Here is a 19,983-nt window from a genome sequence, read left to right as displayed (position 1 = left end):
CAGCTGACCAATGTCAAAAACAACCACTCAACACTGCCTTCTAAATTGAAGAAAGGAATTCATCATATCAGCTTTATAAATGTTATATTTTCCTAATTTAACAGACCTTCTTTCAAAATTATTATAGGCAACTCAACAAATTCAATGCATCAAAACAAATGTCTTAAAACATTTCTTACTTTAAAGTCTTTAAATGTATTTATTATTAAGTAGTGCTAAGGAATATAACTACACTTGCAGCATGAGTGTTATTTAGTTAATGGAAGAGAATATTTAATACAATCCCCACAAACAACAGAGGCCTTGCGCTGTTTATTAACTACCTATTTTTCTTCAATTAAGAGGCCACCCTTAAATTACATAGCGCTCCAGGTGGTGAAAGGGGTTTTCGGTAGCCTTACGGGGTAGGATGAATGGTTCAACGTTACGTTACACAGACTAACTAATAAACCTCAACAAATAATTGCTTGAATTGGTCTCACAACATTTTTCTGGTCCCACAAAATATTTTAAAGTATCATTATATTTCCCCTCCTCCCCTTAAGCAAACAGAAGGAAGCCTGAATCCTCCATTTAAATGCTTCCTTAATTAGTAAAGCATTTTATTTGGATTTCTTTGTGTTAAGGGTTGTTTTACCGAGTGAGTGTTTTTAACGTCTAAGCCAAACGTTGAGTGTTTCATAAAAACTTTATTTGTAGAAACTGTTTCTTTAACTCACGCATTCGATTATAGGACCAATAATTCTATACACGAACGTAAGTTAATAGCAGAAAAGCTTGACCATTAGAACCTACGTAAATTGCGATGTTTACTATAGGATAAGAAATTCCCATGCTGACAAATGCGTTAACAAGCTGAGAGGTGGGATTTTTGCTAAACAACGCGTAAAATTCGGCGAGCTAAAAGTCCGCGTATTTGACTAAACGAGCCGAACTCTAGCAGAACTTCGGTGTGGAACGTTCCATGTAGAATCTAGTTGCTTTAGGATTGGACCATGGGCCAAAACATATTAGACCGAAGATTATAATTATTTTCTTTGTTGTGAAGTAGTTTATTTCTAAAATATAATTTTTGATACAGAGAAGTTTACTGTGGAAATGGGGCAATGTCCAGCTCTGCATGATACAAGATATATAGGAATTAAAATAAAAGGCGGAATGTTGGGCTGGGGTTATGGCAGTTCAAAACTTCACCACATTACAGGCAACTCAACAAATTTAATGCACCGATACGATGTCTTGAAAATAATGTCGTCCTCGTCCATTTTGATACAGACTTAAAAACAAAATGAATGAGCGTTCCGTCCGCCTACAAAACACTTGTAAAATTTACCAAAATTCTGCCTACATAGTAACTTTAAATTCGGCCGGGTAGAATTCGAAGTTTTCGATCCGTACAAAATTGCCTTTACAAGTACAGTGTCCCATGCCCAGTGCAGTTTCATGCTGTGTGATAGTGTAGTGATCGTCTTGTTACGTTATAGTTGTTGCATTTATATTTCAGTTTAAATATCTAAAAGAGTTGAAAGGGAAAACAGGTCTCAATTTTTAAATTGTGTTAAATGCACATTTGGAGAATAAACTGCAGACAATGTGCTCTAAAGTTGAGGATGCTGGTTTTATCTTATATCTTAAGAATAATAAATGACATTTTACTTTAGAGTTAAAAATTGTCTCTATATAATTATCACAGATTAGGAATAATACTAATGTGGTACCGTGAGGGGGGGTTGTTGATGGTTAAAATCCTACTGATCTATCAAATGTTTTCCGGTAAAGACCCTTCTTGATCTGAAAAGTTAGCTCATCACTGCACATTTTAAAACTATATGCAGTGGAAAATACATAGCAAATGTCACTACGTTCTTCTTTGTGATGATTGTCTCATGTCTTACATTTTAATAAGAGGTATGATCCATGGATAATTGGTACAGGTAGAGATATACTGCTATATAATGATGGGCAGGATAAACTTGTGCAATGAAAATAATACCAAGTAAGATTTGCCTCAGAGTTGGTATGATTATAAGGGTACCAGATACTGTTATGATGGTACAATATTGACCTGATAATGATCTTATTCTGTAACCTTTAAAACTTGAACATCTTTAAATAAAACATACTTTATCACTAAAATATGAATTCGAAAACATTATAACACGAAATAACTCGTTATTCAACACGGATGTCAAGTTATAGAGTTGGCATAGTACATCGCGTCCACCAGTGATTTCACCCCCTCCCACACACAAATTCATGGCCTCATTGAGGAGTAGAACATGATGTTTCATGAACACTATACTGTATCCAGCCAGCAATAATAACTACAGAAATCAATTTCGTCTGACTTTCAGTGCATGGTAAACCCCTAATGTGTCTCGGACTAGTTTTGTTAACACTGTTTAGTCCTATACAATTAAACGAAGGAAGAGTTCCATGCTCACAAGCCAAATTTGAGTAGCGCTATCAATAAGTTTACTTACAATTTATATGTTCAATTTCAACATAATTAAAAATTAAAGTTTGTTTAATATTAAAAATGTAGTAGAGAAGTATATTTTTGAAAGAAATCTTAATTTTAAGTTATAACCTACTCAAGACACAACTTTTATTTGATAAATTTTTCAATAGTTTATAATTCTTGCTAGTATTATAGGCTAGGTTGGCGAAGGCTAATACAATTCGAGATTCGTTTGCTGACTATAAACATTATGATAGCAGACATTGCTCTCATAAGGTTTAAGTATTTCATAATAATGACACTCTATATAAATACATATTGAGCAACTCCCGTATCTGAGCACCACTTTAGGTTGGCAGCTCTGAGTTGCTTTTCACGACCAAATGTGTTATATCAAAGTGCATCCGTATAATAAACCTACCATTAGTGTGCACCGATTGCTCCTATAATAAAGTGCTTTCTTTGCTAAAACTGCAATACAATACAGTGAGTCAAGATATATAGTATTAACATATATAATTATAACTATAGTATGTCTTTGAGTAGTAAATTGAGTAGTAGAAATACGTTTAAAAATTCTGAAGCAATTGAACATAAACATTTTAGATAGAGTTATCTTATTTGACAAAAAGTCATTCCTCTTTCATTGCAAGTGGTGGAGTAATTAGTTATAACAAACAGTTCGTAATGTAAAATTTTTTTGTATTATGTATCGTTAATCAACATAAAAGAGCCATAATATTTGGAATAATCGAACCAAAATTGAAATATGCCCGCCGGTTTAACGCTTTATTGTTGTCAAGATTCCTATTTAAATTAAATTAAACTGTTTCAGAACGGCTAATCTATTTATTTCTATAAGGCATATTTATACATATTCAGGGATAAGTAGTGCATCTCCAAATTTCTTATACCGGCTAAAGTTTGACTAGGGTACGTGCTTCAATTGTAACATTAATGATTTCAAAACAATATAAATTTGTTAGAAAAATAGAATTACACACAATTATATAATAACAACACTAACTAAGATGTAATGAATTGCATGAGTTTAGTTTGAATGCATTATTTTAAATGTCTAAAACATGTGATAACGTAAGGTTAAGATAAAAAGTTTTATTCTCGTGATAATATTTTATTAAAGTAAGTATAAACAATATAGATTTTCAGACAATTAAAAGAAATATTCTTTAAATTACAGTTATAACAATGGTATACCGAATTGTGACCTGTTTAGTATTTTTAATTGATCCAAATGCATAATCGTATTTAGAACAGAGATTTAATGATTGGACCCACACCACTTATATTCCTTATCAATCCCATCTCATTAAGTTGCTAACGACAAACCTAGTGGGGTCAAACCAGTGATTAACTACTCGTAATATTTCTCACCTCACACACTTTTCTGACCTCAATTTACTTTCAAAACCTGTATATAAACACTTCCACAGCACACAGTTCAAGTGAATAAATGCAACACCTATTGATATTGATAGATTCTTAATATCTTTTAATAATAAGTGTTGTATCCATTAACATTAATATTTATTATGCAAATATGTTAAATACTTGCACTGTAAAAATTGTTTCTATGTTATATCCTGATTACTGTTTTATATATATATATATATATATATATATATATATATATATATATATATATATATATATATAATTTCAAGCTTTACGACATTTGAATATATATATATATATATATATATATATATATATAAAGCTTGAAATCCATACATGTAAAACATTTTTCAGAGGAATATGGTAAAATTTACAATTCCAAAAATTACATAGGAACAGTATTACTCTCATCAAGTTATATGAATATCAATTAAAAAACACCGAGTTTTAGTTATTATTAGAAGAACGATAAATGAACGAAAGTTTAGTTCTGTTAAGATTTTGCTTCATCTCTCACATTTTCACCATAATACGATCTGAAAGCTAAAATGTATATCAAATTTTATAATTTTGTTTATTATTAGCCCAATTTTGACTGCAACAGTTTTATTGTGAAAATTAAGTACTGTATGCTTGTTTTTCAACTAGATGAGAAATCGTTATTGAGAAAGTATACTATTTAAAAATATGTTTCTTTAAGTAGAATCCAATTTTACATCGTTAAGAAACAAAAGGGAGAAGAAACCGATAATATTTGAGTAAATTATAAACTGAGGCTGTTAAGAGTATGTAAAATATTCATTGATTTTATCTAGCTTATGAACTTAATTATCTAGAAATATAAACACAAATTTACCAAAAAATTTAATTGAACTAACATCTACCGCGGGACCTGAAAAATAAGCCCCGAAAAGACTCTCACTCTCAATCGTATAGTAAATGTGGGGTTTTACTTTAACTTTGGCTAAACTTATATTAAAAATTTTTTACTAAGCTCAATTGTCATTTAATTATACTTTATACCGCGTACAACTATAAATACTTCGCTGCGTATATGTTCCATTATATTTTCACGATTAATAATCAATTAGGATAATTAGTTCTGGTTCAGCTTAACTAATTGCTATTTAGAAATAACAAATATTAAACACAACATATACTAACGCCATAAACTTTAGGCACCGTACTAATATTTCTTATAATAACAATATGAACAATTATTAATTTGAGCTTTGGACCAAAATATGTACGCTCGTTTTAATTATAGATTCCACAATCTATTAATAAAAAAATTGCAAATCATACGATGGCAAATCTTTTTAATATCATATGTATATGACAGAGAATAACATTAAAAATAATGTGTAATTTCTTAATTTGCTACTAAAATATAATCTAAGGTATAAAAGTTCAAAGTTGCATGGTTAAGATTTGTTTCAATCAACGCGTCCAAAATAATAACTTGTGATTATAAGTAATTAGTTAAACCAGCAAGTTCCACACTTAAGATGGTTTGGACATATACTTTAATGAAAAATGTATGGTCAAACACAATAAAGCGGATATTAGGTATTGGATGATTTTATGTACTGTTAGCCTTTGAATACATTGACATAATGATTGAAGTCACTTTTTTATATATTAAATATCAATTTATCTTTAATATTTTAAGGATTGTTATTATTTGCAATATTATTTTGGAATATTCAGGCTACATGGACGATGTGGAAGTGGGCACGTTAGCAAACAAGTTCACTTCGGTGCCAGTGGAGAGCCCCTTTGTGTGGGGAATGTCTGCTCTTCTAGTAAAGGAATCTTCAAACATCTTGGAAAGACTGTTGGAGAAGCAGGACGTAGTCGAGGAGCATTATGAACAATTCAAGTGGTCCCAGTAAGCAAGTAATAATAGAGTACTTCTTTTTCCCTTAGCTTAACTAAACTATAGGTTAGAAATAGTATGGTTCAATGATACCAATCTCGATTTCACTATCGAGCGTTATAAAACAATCTAACAAACACATTATTTAATAGAAGCTTGAATAAATAAGATGAATATACGAGAAATATGTTTGCTATACTACATAGAAAATGAGAGGCCGAAGAAATTTTATTGTTTTAAATAATACTACATCAACAAAGATTTTTATAAGTATTATTCTATTGACAAGCCCATTAAAAACTAAAAATATAACGATTTATCATATTATGTACGTGGTTCTAAACAGTGTTTAACTGAGCAGAACGAGCTAAAAAGAGGATGTCAGTGTAAATGCAATGAAACATAATTATGTCAGAGAATAATATACATAGATAATTCAATATTATATAGTGCATTTATTTAAAAACAATTACGCCCACGAGAAAATAACCTATAACACTACTAATATACCCTTTCAGTTATTAATGATTCCGTAATATTAACATAAAATGTGAAATATGTATAAAACATATCACTAAATTTAGATTTGAGGTAATGAAAGCGTTATCCTGCAAAATGTAAGTTGAAAATTAGGGTTTTAAAATACATTTTAATTGAAAAAATAACCTTTTATATTTAAAATTACACTGGTATGTAATTCAAGTTAATATGTGTTCCGTTGTTGTCAATGTTGCATTTAAACCGCTGTGTTGTCATAATAACTTTTTTTGTGTAGAGCTAGTTTTATAATAAATTATAAATTATATACAGGGTGTACATAAAGTCCTGCACGGGTATAATATTTTCTGAACGATAACAGATAAATAAACAAGATTTGGTACATCAATACTACACCTAAAAATCTACTTTTTGAAGGAACTATCAGTTTTCTGTAATATCATGGGGACGTCCCGCAAGGAGTCAGAAGGAAATCTTAAATAGGAGCATAGGTCAATATGGACATCATTTTAAAGGGCTTATCTAGCAGAGTTTAATGCCGCAAACCGCACTCAAAAAGATTGATCCAGTACAAAATGGCGGCTGTTCAAAGATTTTACTTGGTTACATTTTATTAGTAGCCATAACCCCAGTAAAGCAAAACTGCAACCAAACGAATACTGCAGCTAACTACTACATTATGCTTGTCAGTTGTACAGAAGTGAATTATGACATTAGTTATCCTCAAGGGTTACAAATTTGGTCCTAATATATTGATAACGGGGAAAACCTGATAACAGTAACAATTAGAAATCTCTTATCTTTGGGTCGCAGTTATGATTTTGCTATTAGCCAGTCTATTCATAGTAGGCTATTCTAGTTTTCTTGTTTTAGTAGTGCTGTCCATCCATTTTATCAGTGCGCTTTAGTACAAAAGAGTTTGTCGTATTGCTTGTAGTTCTTCAACTACACTATGTCGCTTGACGAACGTGAACGTATAACACTTCTTATGATGGTTGGTTGGGGAAATAACAGACGATCACACGATGAAGCATGCCATTTATTTAATGACTACTTTCACGAGAGGCAGCCAATTTCTAGAACAACTGTAGGGAGAACTGTTCAACACTTTATGGAAACAGGAAGTGTTTCCGATCGTCATAGGTCTCTGAGATTTCTAATTGTTACTGTTATCAGGTTTTCCCCGTTATCAATATATTAGGACCAAATTTGTAACCCTTGAGGATAACTAATGTCATAATTCACTTCTGTACAACTGACAAGCATAATGTAGTAGTTAGCTGCAGTATTCGTTTGGTTGCAGTTTTGCTTTACTGGCGTTATGGCTACTAATAAAATGTAACCAAGTAAAATCTTTGAACAGCCGCCATTTTGTACTGGATCAATCTTTTTGAGTGCGGTTTGCGGCATTAAACTCTGCTAGATAAGCCCTTTAAAATGATGTCCATATTGACCTATGCTCCTATTTAAGATTTCCTTCTGACTCCTTGCGGGACGTCCCCATGATATTACAGAAAACTGATAGTTCCTTCAAAAAGTAGATTTTTAGGTGTAGTATTGATGTACCAAATCTTGTTTATTTATCTGTTATCGTTCAGAAAATATTATACCCGTGCAGGACTTTATGTACACCCTGTATAAACTATCAGGATATTATAATTTATACGAATCCTAAAACTATTATCGATGGAACTACCAGAATTTAAAATCCACGTCATCAGATGATGGTCTCTGTAAGATAAGAATAGAAATAGCCTATTGGTTCCATTACATCCTTTACAATCGTAAAAACTGACGAGAGACAGCTAAAACAACCAAGATATGGTAATGTTGCAGTTTTGTGATCCAGCTGTTGTTGAGTTACGAGTTGTGTAACAGCGGTAACCAGTCGGAGGCTGTGAAGAAAATCGAGAGTTGCGAGGCAGAATTGACCAGACTGGACAGGATAGGATGTAACGAGAGGTTCTATCTGCGCATGCGCCGGCCTCTTTGGCATTTGACTCTCGCCAGTAGAGCACTTCTATTCGCCACCATTTCCAACTTTGAGGTTGACCTCGACGTGAGTGGGTTTTCTGAGCTTCATTAAAATGTTCCAAATATTCTTACATAGTTTTAGTTTTGAGGTCAAAATTGTTTCATAAAAAAATAAAAAGTTAATTGGATCCGCCATGTTCTCAAACTCAAAAAGAAACATTGAATGTGGTCTGCTGCAGTATCTGGATCAGGAAATGGGCCAGAAGTACAACCTAACACTGTTCAGTGACGAAGAGCGAGCGAGCCTTTATGGCACCAAGACGATTTGTTACCTGGAGTATGGATACAACGGCAACATGGAAGCCTTGAAGTGGGCGAGGAAGGCGTTGGAGACCGATCCTTCAGAGGCAGAATGGCACTTTCTTACCGGGAAGTGCATGGGTCAGTCCTCTTGTAATATGATTTATCTATTAACGCACTAAAGAATATCTCAAGTAACTGATATAACATTTAAATTAGTTTTTATGTAACTAATATCTTATATTACAACATTCATCAAGCGTTCATGAAACTGTCATCAAGCGTTCATGACACTGTCGTGAAGGAAATTATGTCACAAGTTCTATGAGTATTTTAAATTGTATGCAGTTTACCAATAATTTCATGTAAAACGTTTTCAATTCCCCGTCTCCTTCTGTATATAAATGTTTATATTTTATCTCGTCATTACAATGTTAATTTAAAATTATATTTCACGTAAAATCTTATTTTTTATTACTTTACCCTACAAATATTTCAGCTGAAGTCAGTTCATGGAAAAACTATCTTATTTTTTTACAAATTTCTATATGAGTAAATAAAGAAAATTCATTAAATTTTATAAGTACTGCTTAATGAATTCCTCAAACTTGCATGATAAAATTTATTTATTTGCCTCGTAGGACGCGTCCGGAGGTGTACAAGAAAGTTCAGTGGGGTACCAAGAGAGGAGGTGGAGATGATAGAGAAGGCAGTGTCTCTCAACCCTAACCCTAAGTATATAATGTATGTGGCTCAGGTGTACCAACAGAGCGCCAGCGCTGCCTTTATCCACCACCGCGGAGATGAGAACTTCTACAGATCCTCTCTCTACCAGGCTATCAATAATATGAACAAAAAAGCTGTAGAACTTTACCAGTATGTATTATGTTATAAGAATTCTAAAAACAGTTATAGTTTAGTGTAGTAAATATATAATTTAACAGAAATTATTACATTTCATACTCGTATTAAAGTGGGTTTTAAATATTTACTTCATAAGTAAAACATGAGAAAGATACGGAGTTTTACATTATGTATTATATATCCAGAACAAGATAGGGATTTAATCCAACTCCTCATATTTTCCCAAAAAATTATTCTATTACTTATTGTATTATATTATAATAACTCATTAAATGAGTTTATTTGTACTTAATGTAAACAAACAATGTTTAATTTTACTACGATATATGCGTTCATAATAACGAATTTATCAAAATAAGGAAACGGATAATGAAATAACTTATTTCTATAGAACCCATTCTCAAATAAAATGTAAATAATCTAAGAAGAAAATGTAAATGAGGATTGTTATTCTAATAGTAAATTAATATCCAGTCAACAAATAACTTTACATTACATATATTATAGGTTTGAGAACAATAACTATAGCCTACCTGCTAATAAAAAAATGTATTATCGTGGGATGTCGTATTAAGTGTATTTTGTACTAGTTTAAATTGAGGTAATTAAAAGTATTTTAACTTCTAGTTATTCCAAACTTACTAACACATGGCTTGTGCTTAATGTCATTATTTTTTAAATTTCCAATTGAACGTAATACTTTAAACAGTGGAAGAGTATAAACGAGTTCAGAGAGAACGTTTTAGAAGTCCTACACACATTTGTTATATGTTTCTACATTATAATATTAACCGCCTCATTATAGCAACAACCTGGAGAAAATTACATATATGGCTACAATAGTCCACGTAGCAGTGATATAAAAAAGTTAAGGTTATGTTTGTTTGTCACGAATCTAGCAGACCTACCTGTAACCTACAAACCTTTAATGTTACCGTCCAAGTAGGTCAAGTACGCCAGTCAGAATGGTACACTCAGCGCACGACACCACTTTTAAAACAATAGAAAGTTTGATCATTAGACTGATCCATAAAATAAAATATTTTATAATTACCTGTACATGTTTTTAAAACTTACAAACAGCAAATCAATTAAAATCCGTAACATCCAAAATTGAAAGAAATTAATTTCAGGATACTTTTATTTGCTTGTCAATCCAGAAAGATGTTGTATTATGAACTCCATACTTCAAAACCACCCTGTTCGAAAAGTAGGTTTTTTAATATAACCTAATAAAAGACTAATTCCAAGTTTGGGTAGGATACAACATGCCTTAGAAAGTGTCAAAATTCATACAGTTATTGATAAGCCAACTATTTAAATTACAACTCATATTGCTCTTGTAAAATCATTCATTGTCAAATAAGATTTCTCGAAGGTTGCCGAATAGGACTTTGTGTAATGTACTACATCTTAAAATTCATGTGAGTGAAAACGATAGCTACCGTAATTTACTCCAACCAAACCTGGCACGGTTTTATTTACTGAACTCTTAACGAGTTGGTAAGCCATTTCCACTCAATTAAATGTTTCCGTATGGCGGTTATTTATATTACTCGTATTTTGTACGAAATTGCTTCTCAGTTGTTTAACACTATAATATTGCGGAAATTGTTTCCACATATATAATTTCATATAAAAAAAAACATTTACTCTTCTTGAAAGGGAGAAAGACCTCACTGAGGTAATCGTATTTTAGCATATATAGTAAAAAACCTCAAGATAACAACAGCAAAACCGTTAACTGTAAACCGGCTGTTAGAATTTTACCACAATTTCTCTTGAGACTAAAAAGTTTCTCGGCTTAAAATATGTATTTCAAGTATATATAATGTAATAGAAATATAAAGTGTTAAGTATTATATTTTCTAACTAATGCGTTAATAAAGTATGTATGGTAGGCCTATGTCGATTAATACAAAAACTTAGCTATTTGTTGTAGCCAAATATTTTAAAATATTTGTTTGTTATTTTGTTTGTTTGTTTTGTTTTGTTTTGTTTTTGTAGTCATTCATGGCATGATGATCTATTATTCTTAGTGCTAGCTAGTGCTCTCTTTTATTGTTTTCATTTTGTAATTTTTTTCTAAGAATCTTTTTACTGTACAAGTATTTATTTTTGTAAAAAAATTATGTACAAAAGAAGTGAAAATAAATTATTCTTATTCTTATATAAAAGACTTATTTTGGCTTTTAACGTTTTATATTAATTGGTGTCAAGATTTACACACTGTTAACAATAATCTACAATACAAACTCGAAGACTTACTGTAACTAATCTAAGTTTACTTTACTCACAATTGTATTAATTTCTTGAAACTCAAGTATCCGATATTTTGAATACGATAATTTCGAATGCAACAACAATCGCATTATTACTACGAACATTATGACCCTTGCTAACTTTCAAAGTTGTTACTGCTTTCTATAACGTATATTATAAATATTGTAATGAAATAATTATAGAATGAGTAACATTCCTCCTAGATAAAACATATAAACTACACACAAAGGTTCTATTTACAATATAATCTCAAAAATGTTTTATAAAATATATCATCAAGTTAATATCGTATGAAGGTTTTGTTTCGATCGTATGTTATGTTCAACATACCCGTAATTCTATCAATATATACTAATAATTGAATGAAACTAGCGGTACGATGCACAGGACGCTATTGCCACGTTTTATTAAAAACCTAACAAGTATTAAATGACTGAAACAGTAATTAAACAAACAGTGATTGTTCGGTGTTACAAATGAAATCCTTTATGGTATTCTGTTTTTGTGGAATACTAGCTCTAAGCCCATTTGATTGTGTATTAGCTGACTTTACGTTCACTGACAATGGCACTTGTCCGAGGAGATTATGAATGCTTGCTGAAAGCGCTTGGAACCTTCCTCTCTTAGTGATTTCACGAATTTCAGGCATACAACTTACTAAAGTGCTTTCTGTTTCTCTGAAGATAAAAAGATATTTAATAATTGATACAAATGATGTTTACTTCAATCATTTAAATGCTCTTCGGAATCCGTGTTAGGCCTACCTACCAATCTGTGATATACCAACAGCAAATAATAGTTTCCTTATCGCGACAATGATTTTAAAACATAGCTTTAACGGATTATAAAATAGGAAAATAAGGAAATCTAGGAAACATATCAATATAGATATAAGATTATTTTATATGAATAAAACCTTACTAATATGTATTCAAATATATTAATGTGATATTTACTTTTCGTTTGTACAAAAACTTTCTCATGCCGATAGTATAATATTGAAAACAATTTTATATGAATGTTATATAAGATAAACTACATAATTATATACATAGAAGGTCGTACTAGTAATAGATTTCCCATCTACCTATATTTAGAAAGTTTTCCCACTTGAGTTTAATGGTTTCAGACAAGCGCTGGTGTTCAGACCCAACTGCAGCTACACGTATATCCGATGTCTGAATGGTATGCTCAAACTGCCCAGGAAGTACCTGAACCTTGCACAGCTGCGGAAAATGGTCGACAAGGTGACAATGGTAGCCCCAAATAACACGATGTTTTTACATTCAGCTGGTGTATTTTATCTCAAAATGGACTATGTAAGTTACTTCCATACTCATCACTTACATTTAATTTAACAAGTAGCATTTACACATTGAAAATCAGAGAATAAAAAAGGAGGTTGAATTTAGTTTTATAAAATAAGTAGCATAAAATATGAAATTAGCATATAGTGTCTGCTGGGTTCAGGTAGTTTTTACCCAATCAATCTAAGACCCTAAACACACGAGTGCAGAGGATTAGGACCGGCCTTTTTCCCTCATTTTTAGTCACCTAGTGCATATTTTCCAAATAAAACTCAGATTTCTGTTATTTGTAATGCTGTCCTAAAGTGATTAGTATATATATATATATATATATATATATATATATATATATATATATATATATACCAAAAAATAATACCAAACAACATATAATCATGCCCGTATTTAGTAATTGTGCACCCTTGTGTCATCAGTCGAACACCGCGCCCTCCATTCCTATCCATTGAGGCTTCTTCTTGCAATCCTGGGTACTAACACACGCACACGATCGTTGCAATATCGACCAGTATTGTTGTCTTCGTGTTTCATAGAGCAGGTGTAGGCTGCGGTAAAATAAGTACTGTTCAATGAAACCGATGTTAAAAATGAAAGGTTTGAATAGTGCATAACAAAATTAGACGCCCAAGGTAATGTCTTTAACAGCTACTTAACGTTACTAATGCTGAATTTTGTAAACCACCCGGCCAAAAATAAAAATTGAGATAATAATTTGATTAGTAAACGTTTATCCGTATTACTCACAAATCCTAAAATTACATATTATACGTGTAAAACTTTTATCAAATTTGCTGCAGTGACATTGAAACGTGCCAGCTACTGGACCTTCGTTGTTATCGAAATATAAAGATATTGTTCGTCAATTATTTGCATTTTATGTGCAATCGCAGAAATAGACACAGTACATTTTAATTGATCTCCCGTTATTGCAGCTTTACTATTTAGTTCGTGGTTAATGTTTAAACTCAAGTATCTGCACTTATTGATCCATGATAGTGGAACGGTAGGCGGCTGTGGAGGTGGATTCTCTCTATAACAATATCTGTTAGTACAGTATATACAAATCCATTTACGTTACTTACGTTTTGTAAATAGTTTATTATGAATATGAAACACAATTTTCTACATTTTGTCGCTCCTCAAATCTGTCCGTGAACACAGAATAGCACGAGCACAAACACGGGCCTACGTATAATACACTGAAATTGTATTGCTTACTCATGAGTCTAGATGTTACTGAATAATCGGATACGGAAACCGCAGGCTCCGGGCTAGCTTCAACCCTCTGTGTATGTGAGTATGGATGCGTGCGTGCTAGGCAAATACCTAACTACACCCAGCTGCAATCTCTATTTGCTAATACTTTAGTATTTTTCATCCATCTCGTTATTTTTGCTTTGTTACTTTCCAAATCCTCAACACATTTCTATTATTAACATTAAGTTTTTTATTCTATTCTTTACAGTATCATAGAAAATAATACATTAAGTAGGTTTTCTATCTCCTTATTACGTTAGTGTAGGATATACCGAGTCAAATTGCTGGAATAATCATATACAATCACCCAACTATTTGGAGAGCGGGTGTCCGAGTGGTCTTAGACGTCGGTTTTTGGATCTGAGTTTGAGATATCACAGGAACAGACCTTGCCTAGCACTTTTTCAGTACCACCGATCTTCATTTGTATCGACTCTCCTCCTTATTCTGTTTTAAAAGAACAGGCTAGTGACCCATGAGAACAGGCAGAATAGGGCTAGAAAGGGGATCGGCCTCTTCTTATTTTAAGAAATTAGGGTATTATTACATTATTTGTGGTATAATATTATACACAATAGGATCATGTTATTATATATTTAGCCTACGATATATATATATATATATATATATATATATATATATATTATTATATGAAAACAATATGACAACAATACATTTATTTTTCGTAAACATAGCATGTAATAAAATTAACTACATTTAATGGGATGTAATTAAACTGATTAATGGGCACTGGGAACATAGCCAGTGATTGGCAGGAAAACCAACCATTAGGATTGTGAGTGTGCGTGCGAGAACGCTTGATCAGCGAGGGTCTGTAATCCTTTAGGGGCCGTCGCTCTCCGGACAGAGTATAGTATTGTATTGTTTAGATAAACATTAAATATACTAATCTGGCAATATATATGATTTTGTTGTCCATTTGTATATATATAAATACTATTTTCGTCTATTTGAATACAACGCTTACAGGCTGGACCATGTAAGCAAATTACCGTAACGGAGCCTATTGACGTTTAACTTTTAAAGCGTTTATGCAACAGCGTAATATAATCATTATTTGTAAGACATATGGAGTAGATAAACGTTTTAAGTAAAAATCTTAGGTGTACTGCATAAGCTGTATTGATTATTTGCAATATCTGATTATTCATACAACACCGTCCTAACCAAAATTTTATTCTTCTTACGAAATATATGTTTGACAACGGAATGAGGCTTTAAATTTCAATTTATTAACATTAAATTATACTGTAGTAATATATTAGGACATATTATAGTTCTTTCACTTTTAAAGTTATTACTTCATCTCTAACGTATTATTCGTTGGAACTTTATTATACAATTTAGGATTATAAATATATTTAACAGTAAGAATTCATAAACGATACAAAATTTACTAATAGAAACTATATGGTTATCGCAAATTTGTGAAATGGATACCTACGCACTACGTCAATAAATAGTTATATACTTATTATAACGAAGATTTTTTGTTGAATACACTCTTATATAACTGAAGTACAGTCTAAAATATACTATACATTAGATAATTAATTACACATCAATGTTGTTCTTGGTAGTATGAGTTATAACTAAGTTTTTTTAAAGTTGTTATTAAAGATAAATGAATCACTGACTCACACGATAATGGCAATATATAAGGCTTGAAGACATCTATGCAACAACTGGAGTATTAAAATTCAAGTAAAAGGCTTAAAACGAATCAATATTAGTAATGTGGATATAGCTGTATGAATCATAAACTGCAACTATAAGCAAAACTCTCATAACACTGCTTTAGTTAAACTTTGTCAAAGTAAATACAAACTTTAGTTATTATAATTCTTCATATTACTTCATGTGTGTAACATCCGCATTGCGCTAAAGTTGATACTTCTTATAAATTGTTATTATGGCTAGTATTTTATTAAAGTAGAAAATTGTAAGTTATCATTGAATTGGAATGTTTTAATAAAAATGCTACCAGGTTTGCTCATCCCAAACCAATGTTACAATAGCTCAAATAATTACACAACTCTGAATTAAAAGGCTACAGTATTTTAAAGGTATAACAGAAAAATAACTTCTAATAAATGCTCATGTAACAAGTTCTAAATACTGATTCCTGTCGAAAGTATGAGTAACTAATAGCATATTCTTTCAGGATGCTAAAAAAGCCTTGAAGTTTTTCGAAATGGCAAGTGACCAAGGGAACTACGGAGCATCTATGGACGCCATAAGACTCCGTTTCCGAATGAACGAACAGTACAACCCCGTAGGTCGCCTGAGGAAATTGATAGAGAAGTTCTCGGCAAGACCTCACCACGAGGACGCTGTCTCTCAGCTAGGATCATTCTACTTGTTCATAGTGAGAGACTTAGAACGAGCCCTTGAGGCGTATAATCTTATCCTTGAGAAGGATCCGGAGAGTAGGGCGATGATGGTAAGTTTAAAATGAATTTTATTACTCGTATGAACATAAAATGCTACAAATACTGAATGTAATAGTTTTAATATTGGTCATCATAATTGCATTAAATTAATGATATAGTGAAGAGACCACATTTAGATACTAGGTATGATTGGAAAATCTGCGTTCTAGTCTGCGGACTATGTTTAGTAACCTGCCAAGCAATATCAATAGCAAAGAATACATTTTGGCATGATAACAATGACTATCAAGGAACACGAGAGAAAGTAGCGAAAGTGACTTTGCACAGGCTACACATAGCAGGAAGGCCTTTTACCTTTTAACCCCAAAATGAAGTGAGTTCTCTACTAGACGAAGAGGAACCTATATTCCAATTTTCAAGTCTCTAGGACCAGATAATAAGAGTTATCGCACAGGCGGTCAGGCAGACGAACAGGTAGAAGCGCGGACTGCTCTTTAAACTTTTTCATTCCTATATCAATACAGTTATTTATTATTAAACCAAGAGAAACGCACAAAACTTGTTTTAAATGGTTATGACGTTACATACGAACGTTACATTACAAAAGGTAGCCCCTTTTCAATTTGTGGTTTTAAAATGAGCATTGAACTCTCTTGCACCAAGAAAGTCCTACAAAAGCTTGTTTCACATCTCAAGGACCTTTATATTAGTTATTGAACGGGCGGTCAGACAAATGACAATAACATGATATTAAGAACACTTTTTTCGTTCCTTAATAATTAATATAATACATGAAAAATTGTATGTAAGCCAGTAATAGTAAAAAAAGATTTGGTAAATCGTTATTGAAGCGCTATAATTAAATGTTATAAAACAATATTAACACAAAATTCTGTTCTTATTTACATTTTTATGTATATAATACGATTCAACCACTTTCAAAATATTTAGCCAATAAACAGGTAGTATTCCTTTTCTAAAAAGTAATATTGACATAATGTTTGGAAGTTGGTAAAAAAAGACTCATTGAATCGTTACGATCTATTCCAGTGAAGGCCTTGCAACTTTGAACGCCTAACAATTGTATTTATTAGCGTTTGTGTCAAGATCGAGCTTCTTTTAATAATTTTTATTTTTTTATCAAGGATTGAAGTAATTATCACGTAAGCACGTTTACACAATATAACTACATAAAATATAAAACCCTAGTATTAAACGGGCCTATTAAATTATTAATATACCTTGCATTCCAGATGTCCCTACTTACAAAGTAACAGAGAAGGAAGTATTCTTGTAGAAAACATATCTTAAAATTGGGATTTACAATTCCTAATTATTTAACATTACTTTTTTAGCTTGAGAGATTTTAACTTTAACAGATCATGAATTTTTACTTAAATTTATTGACAGTAGAAATCAGATTTTAAATGCTATCACTACTTAAAGGTAATGAAATAGTAAAAAATTACACATGCCAATGATATTGTTTTGTTGTCAAGAAATTCGAGAAGTACTATGTGTTAAAAATCTGCTTATAGCTTATGTACGTATAAGATTTTAATCTAATATTGCAATTTTTTGTAGTTGCTACTGAAGACTTTTGTGTATATAGATTATCTAAAAAGCCTGTACAATATAATATCTTGTAAATATACAAATTAATATTTAAATTACATTAAATTTTGAATTTATAAACCGAGAATGTCCCCAGGCAATCCTTTCGACAAATATTTTTTAGTAGGACAATACGAAAACGGGCTAAAAATAAATTGCCTTAGGTTGATTATCATTCATGTGAAATATTGGAGGAAACGTAGATTATGCAATTTCGTAAATAGATAATTAATGTCTACTATAAAAATACGAATATTAATATAAGAAAATAAAAATATCGGCCACGGTAATCCTTGACAGTATAAAATAACGTATTTGATAACTTATGTGTACAATCAGAAGGATAAAAAAGTGAACAGAAAGCGTTGGTTAAAATGTTTAACTCCTATGACATTGATTCAAGGTCAGTTAGTTCTGATGAATGACAGCGTCGATTGTACTGTATTAGTATTGCCAAATGCATTGTGATCATACGTAAAACAATTGGCCACACTCGTTTTGTTTCACTGAACGATGGCAAATGTCCGGAAAATTCCTGTTTCCTTCACAACCCTTCCATGGTCAAAAATAAACTTCAAACAAAGAATAGGCCACATATACAATATAATAAAAAAATTTGATGTCAGGGTTTGTTGAATATGTAAAATTTTGTTCTTTAACGTGATTATAAAAAATAAAATAGAATCACTAATATCACTTTTATTTTATAACCCACACTGATATGTAGAACAATAAGCATTTTTATTATTTTAAATTTATTGAACAACACTTCTATTGCATGAAAAATAAATATAATTGTAAAAGAAGGTGAATTTCTATAAACAAATACGGTTTTAAAACAAAAATTTTTTGGTGTTTGCTACTTGAGATGCGTGGCTATGGAATTAAACTGTTTAAAAAGTTTGATTCGTATAACTTTTTACGTAGGTCCCGCATAAAATTATAGAATGTACTCAAAGAGTAAGGTAAGTATTTTGACTATATACAAGATCTTACACAATTTACGTCTTAGGTTCACAAGCCGATCTTTGTGAGGATGACCCGGCCCATCAACCTATTCGAGGTGCTGGTGAACGAAGTACGAGTGTATGAGCTGAAAGAAAGACCCCTGGACGAGAAGTTAAAAGATGGTTTCATGAGTCTCGTAGCCCAGTACTTCCCCTCACTCCTGGAACTGGAAGTCGACACACAGATGATACACAGACTCATACAGGAATCCCGGAGGATGGCACGGGCGGAGAAGAGGCGTAGGGTCATGTTCCTTAGGTATTCAACGACTGAGAGATCACCAAGGAAAGATAAGAGTTTTTATGCTAGGACATGACAATAAATTCACCTCCAAAACCCTTAATATGTTGATTTATTGAAGGCCTACTAGACTATTTTTTCCTTGCAGCACCACATAATGTTATTGTTCTAAAACTTACACTCTTTCCAAAGCTTAGGTGTTGTAGATAATTATGGCATCCTATAAATCTACTTTTAACATAAAGAGACATACATTGTTAATTTTAGAATTTCAGTTCCATAAAACATTGTTCAGTGCCTCCTTACAATTTTGCATGGGTCAATGTGTATACATTTTAAAAGATATTTTACTTTTGGTCCTAAGAATAGGAGTTGACAGCTGACTGTGATAAAACATCAGAAACCAAATTAGCTCTTGAAATTATTGATGTTTTGTAGTGTTCAAAATAC

General features: G+C 31.7%; 1 protein-coding gene across 2 annotated transcripts; it reads left to right on the top strand.

Annotated features, from left to right (window-relative positions):
• Positions 1-2,820: 2,820 nt before the first annotated feature.
• Positions 2,821-19,636, top strand: LOC124359301. Of its 2 annotated transcripts, XM_046811928.1 has the most exons (8): positions 2,821-2,947; positions 5,588-5,768; positions 8,091-8,313; positions 8,468-8,669; positions 9,170-9,404; positions 12,805-12,994; positions 16,443-16,721; positions 19,298-19,636. In XM_046811928.1, exons 2-8 carry the CDS (start codon positions 5,593-5,595, stop codon positions 19,607-19,609), a joined length of 1,617 nt encoding a protein of 538 aa, XP_046667884.1. In that variant the 5' UTR covers positions 2,821-2,947; positions 5,588-5,592; the 3' UTR covers positions 19,610-19,636. The 2 variants fall into 2 exon arrangements, with proteins under 2 accessions (XP_046667884.1, XP_046667885.1); XM_046811929.1 differs by lacking the exon at positions 2,821-2,947 and having other exon boundaries at positions 5,652-5,776.
• Positions 19,637-19,983: the final 347 nt, after the last annotated feature.

Source organism: Homalodisca vitripennis, chromosome 4, assembly GCF_021130785.1.
Source record: "Homalodisca vitripennis isolate AUS2020 chromosome 4, UT_GWSS_2.1, whole genome shotgun sequence".
Lineage (NCBI taxonomy): Eukaryota > Metazoa > Arthropoda > Insecta > Hemiptera > Cicadellidae > Homalodisca > Homalodisca vitripennis.
Note: the sequence above shows the minus strand (reverse complement) of the source record. Positions and strands in the feature narration are given on the sequence as shown.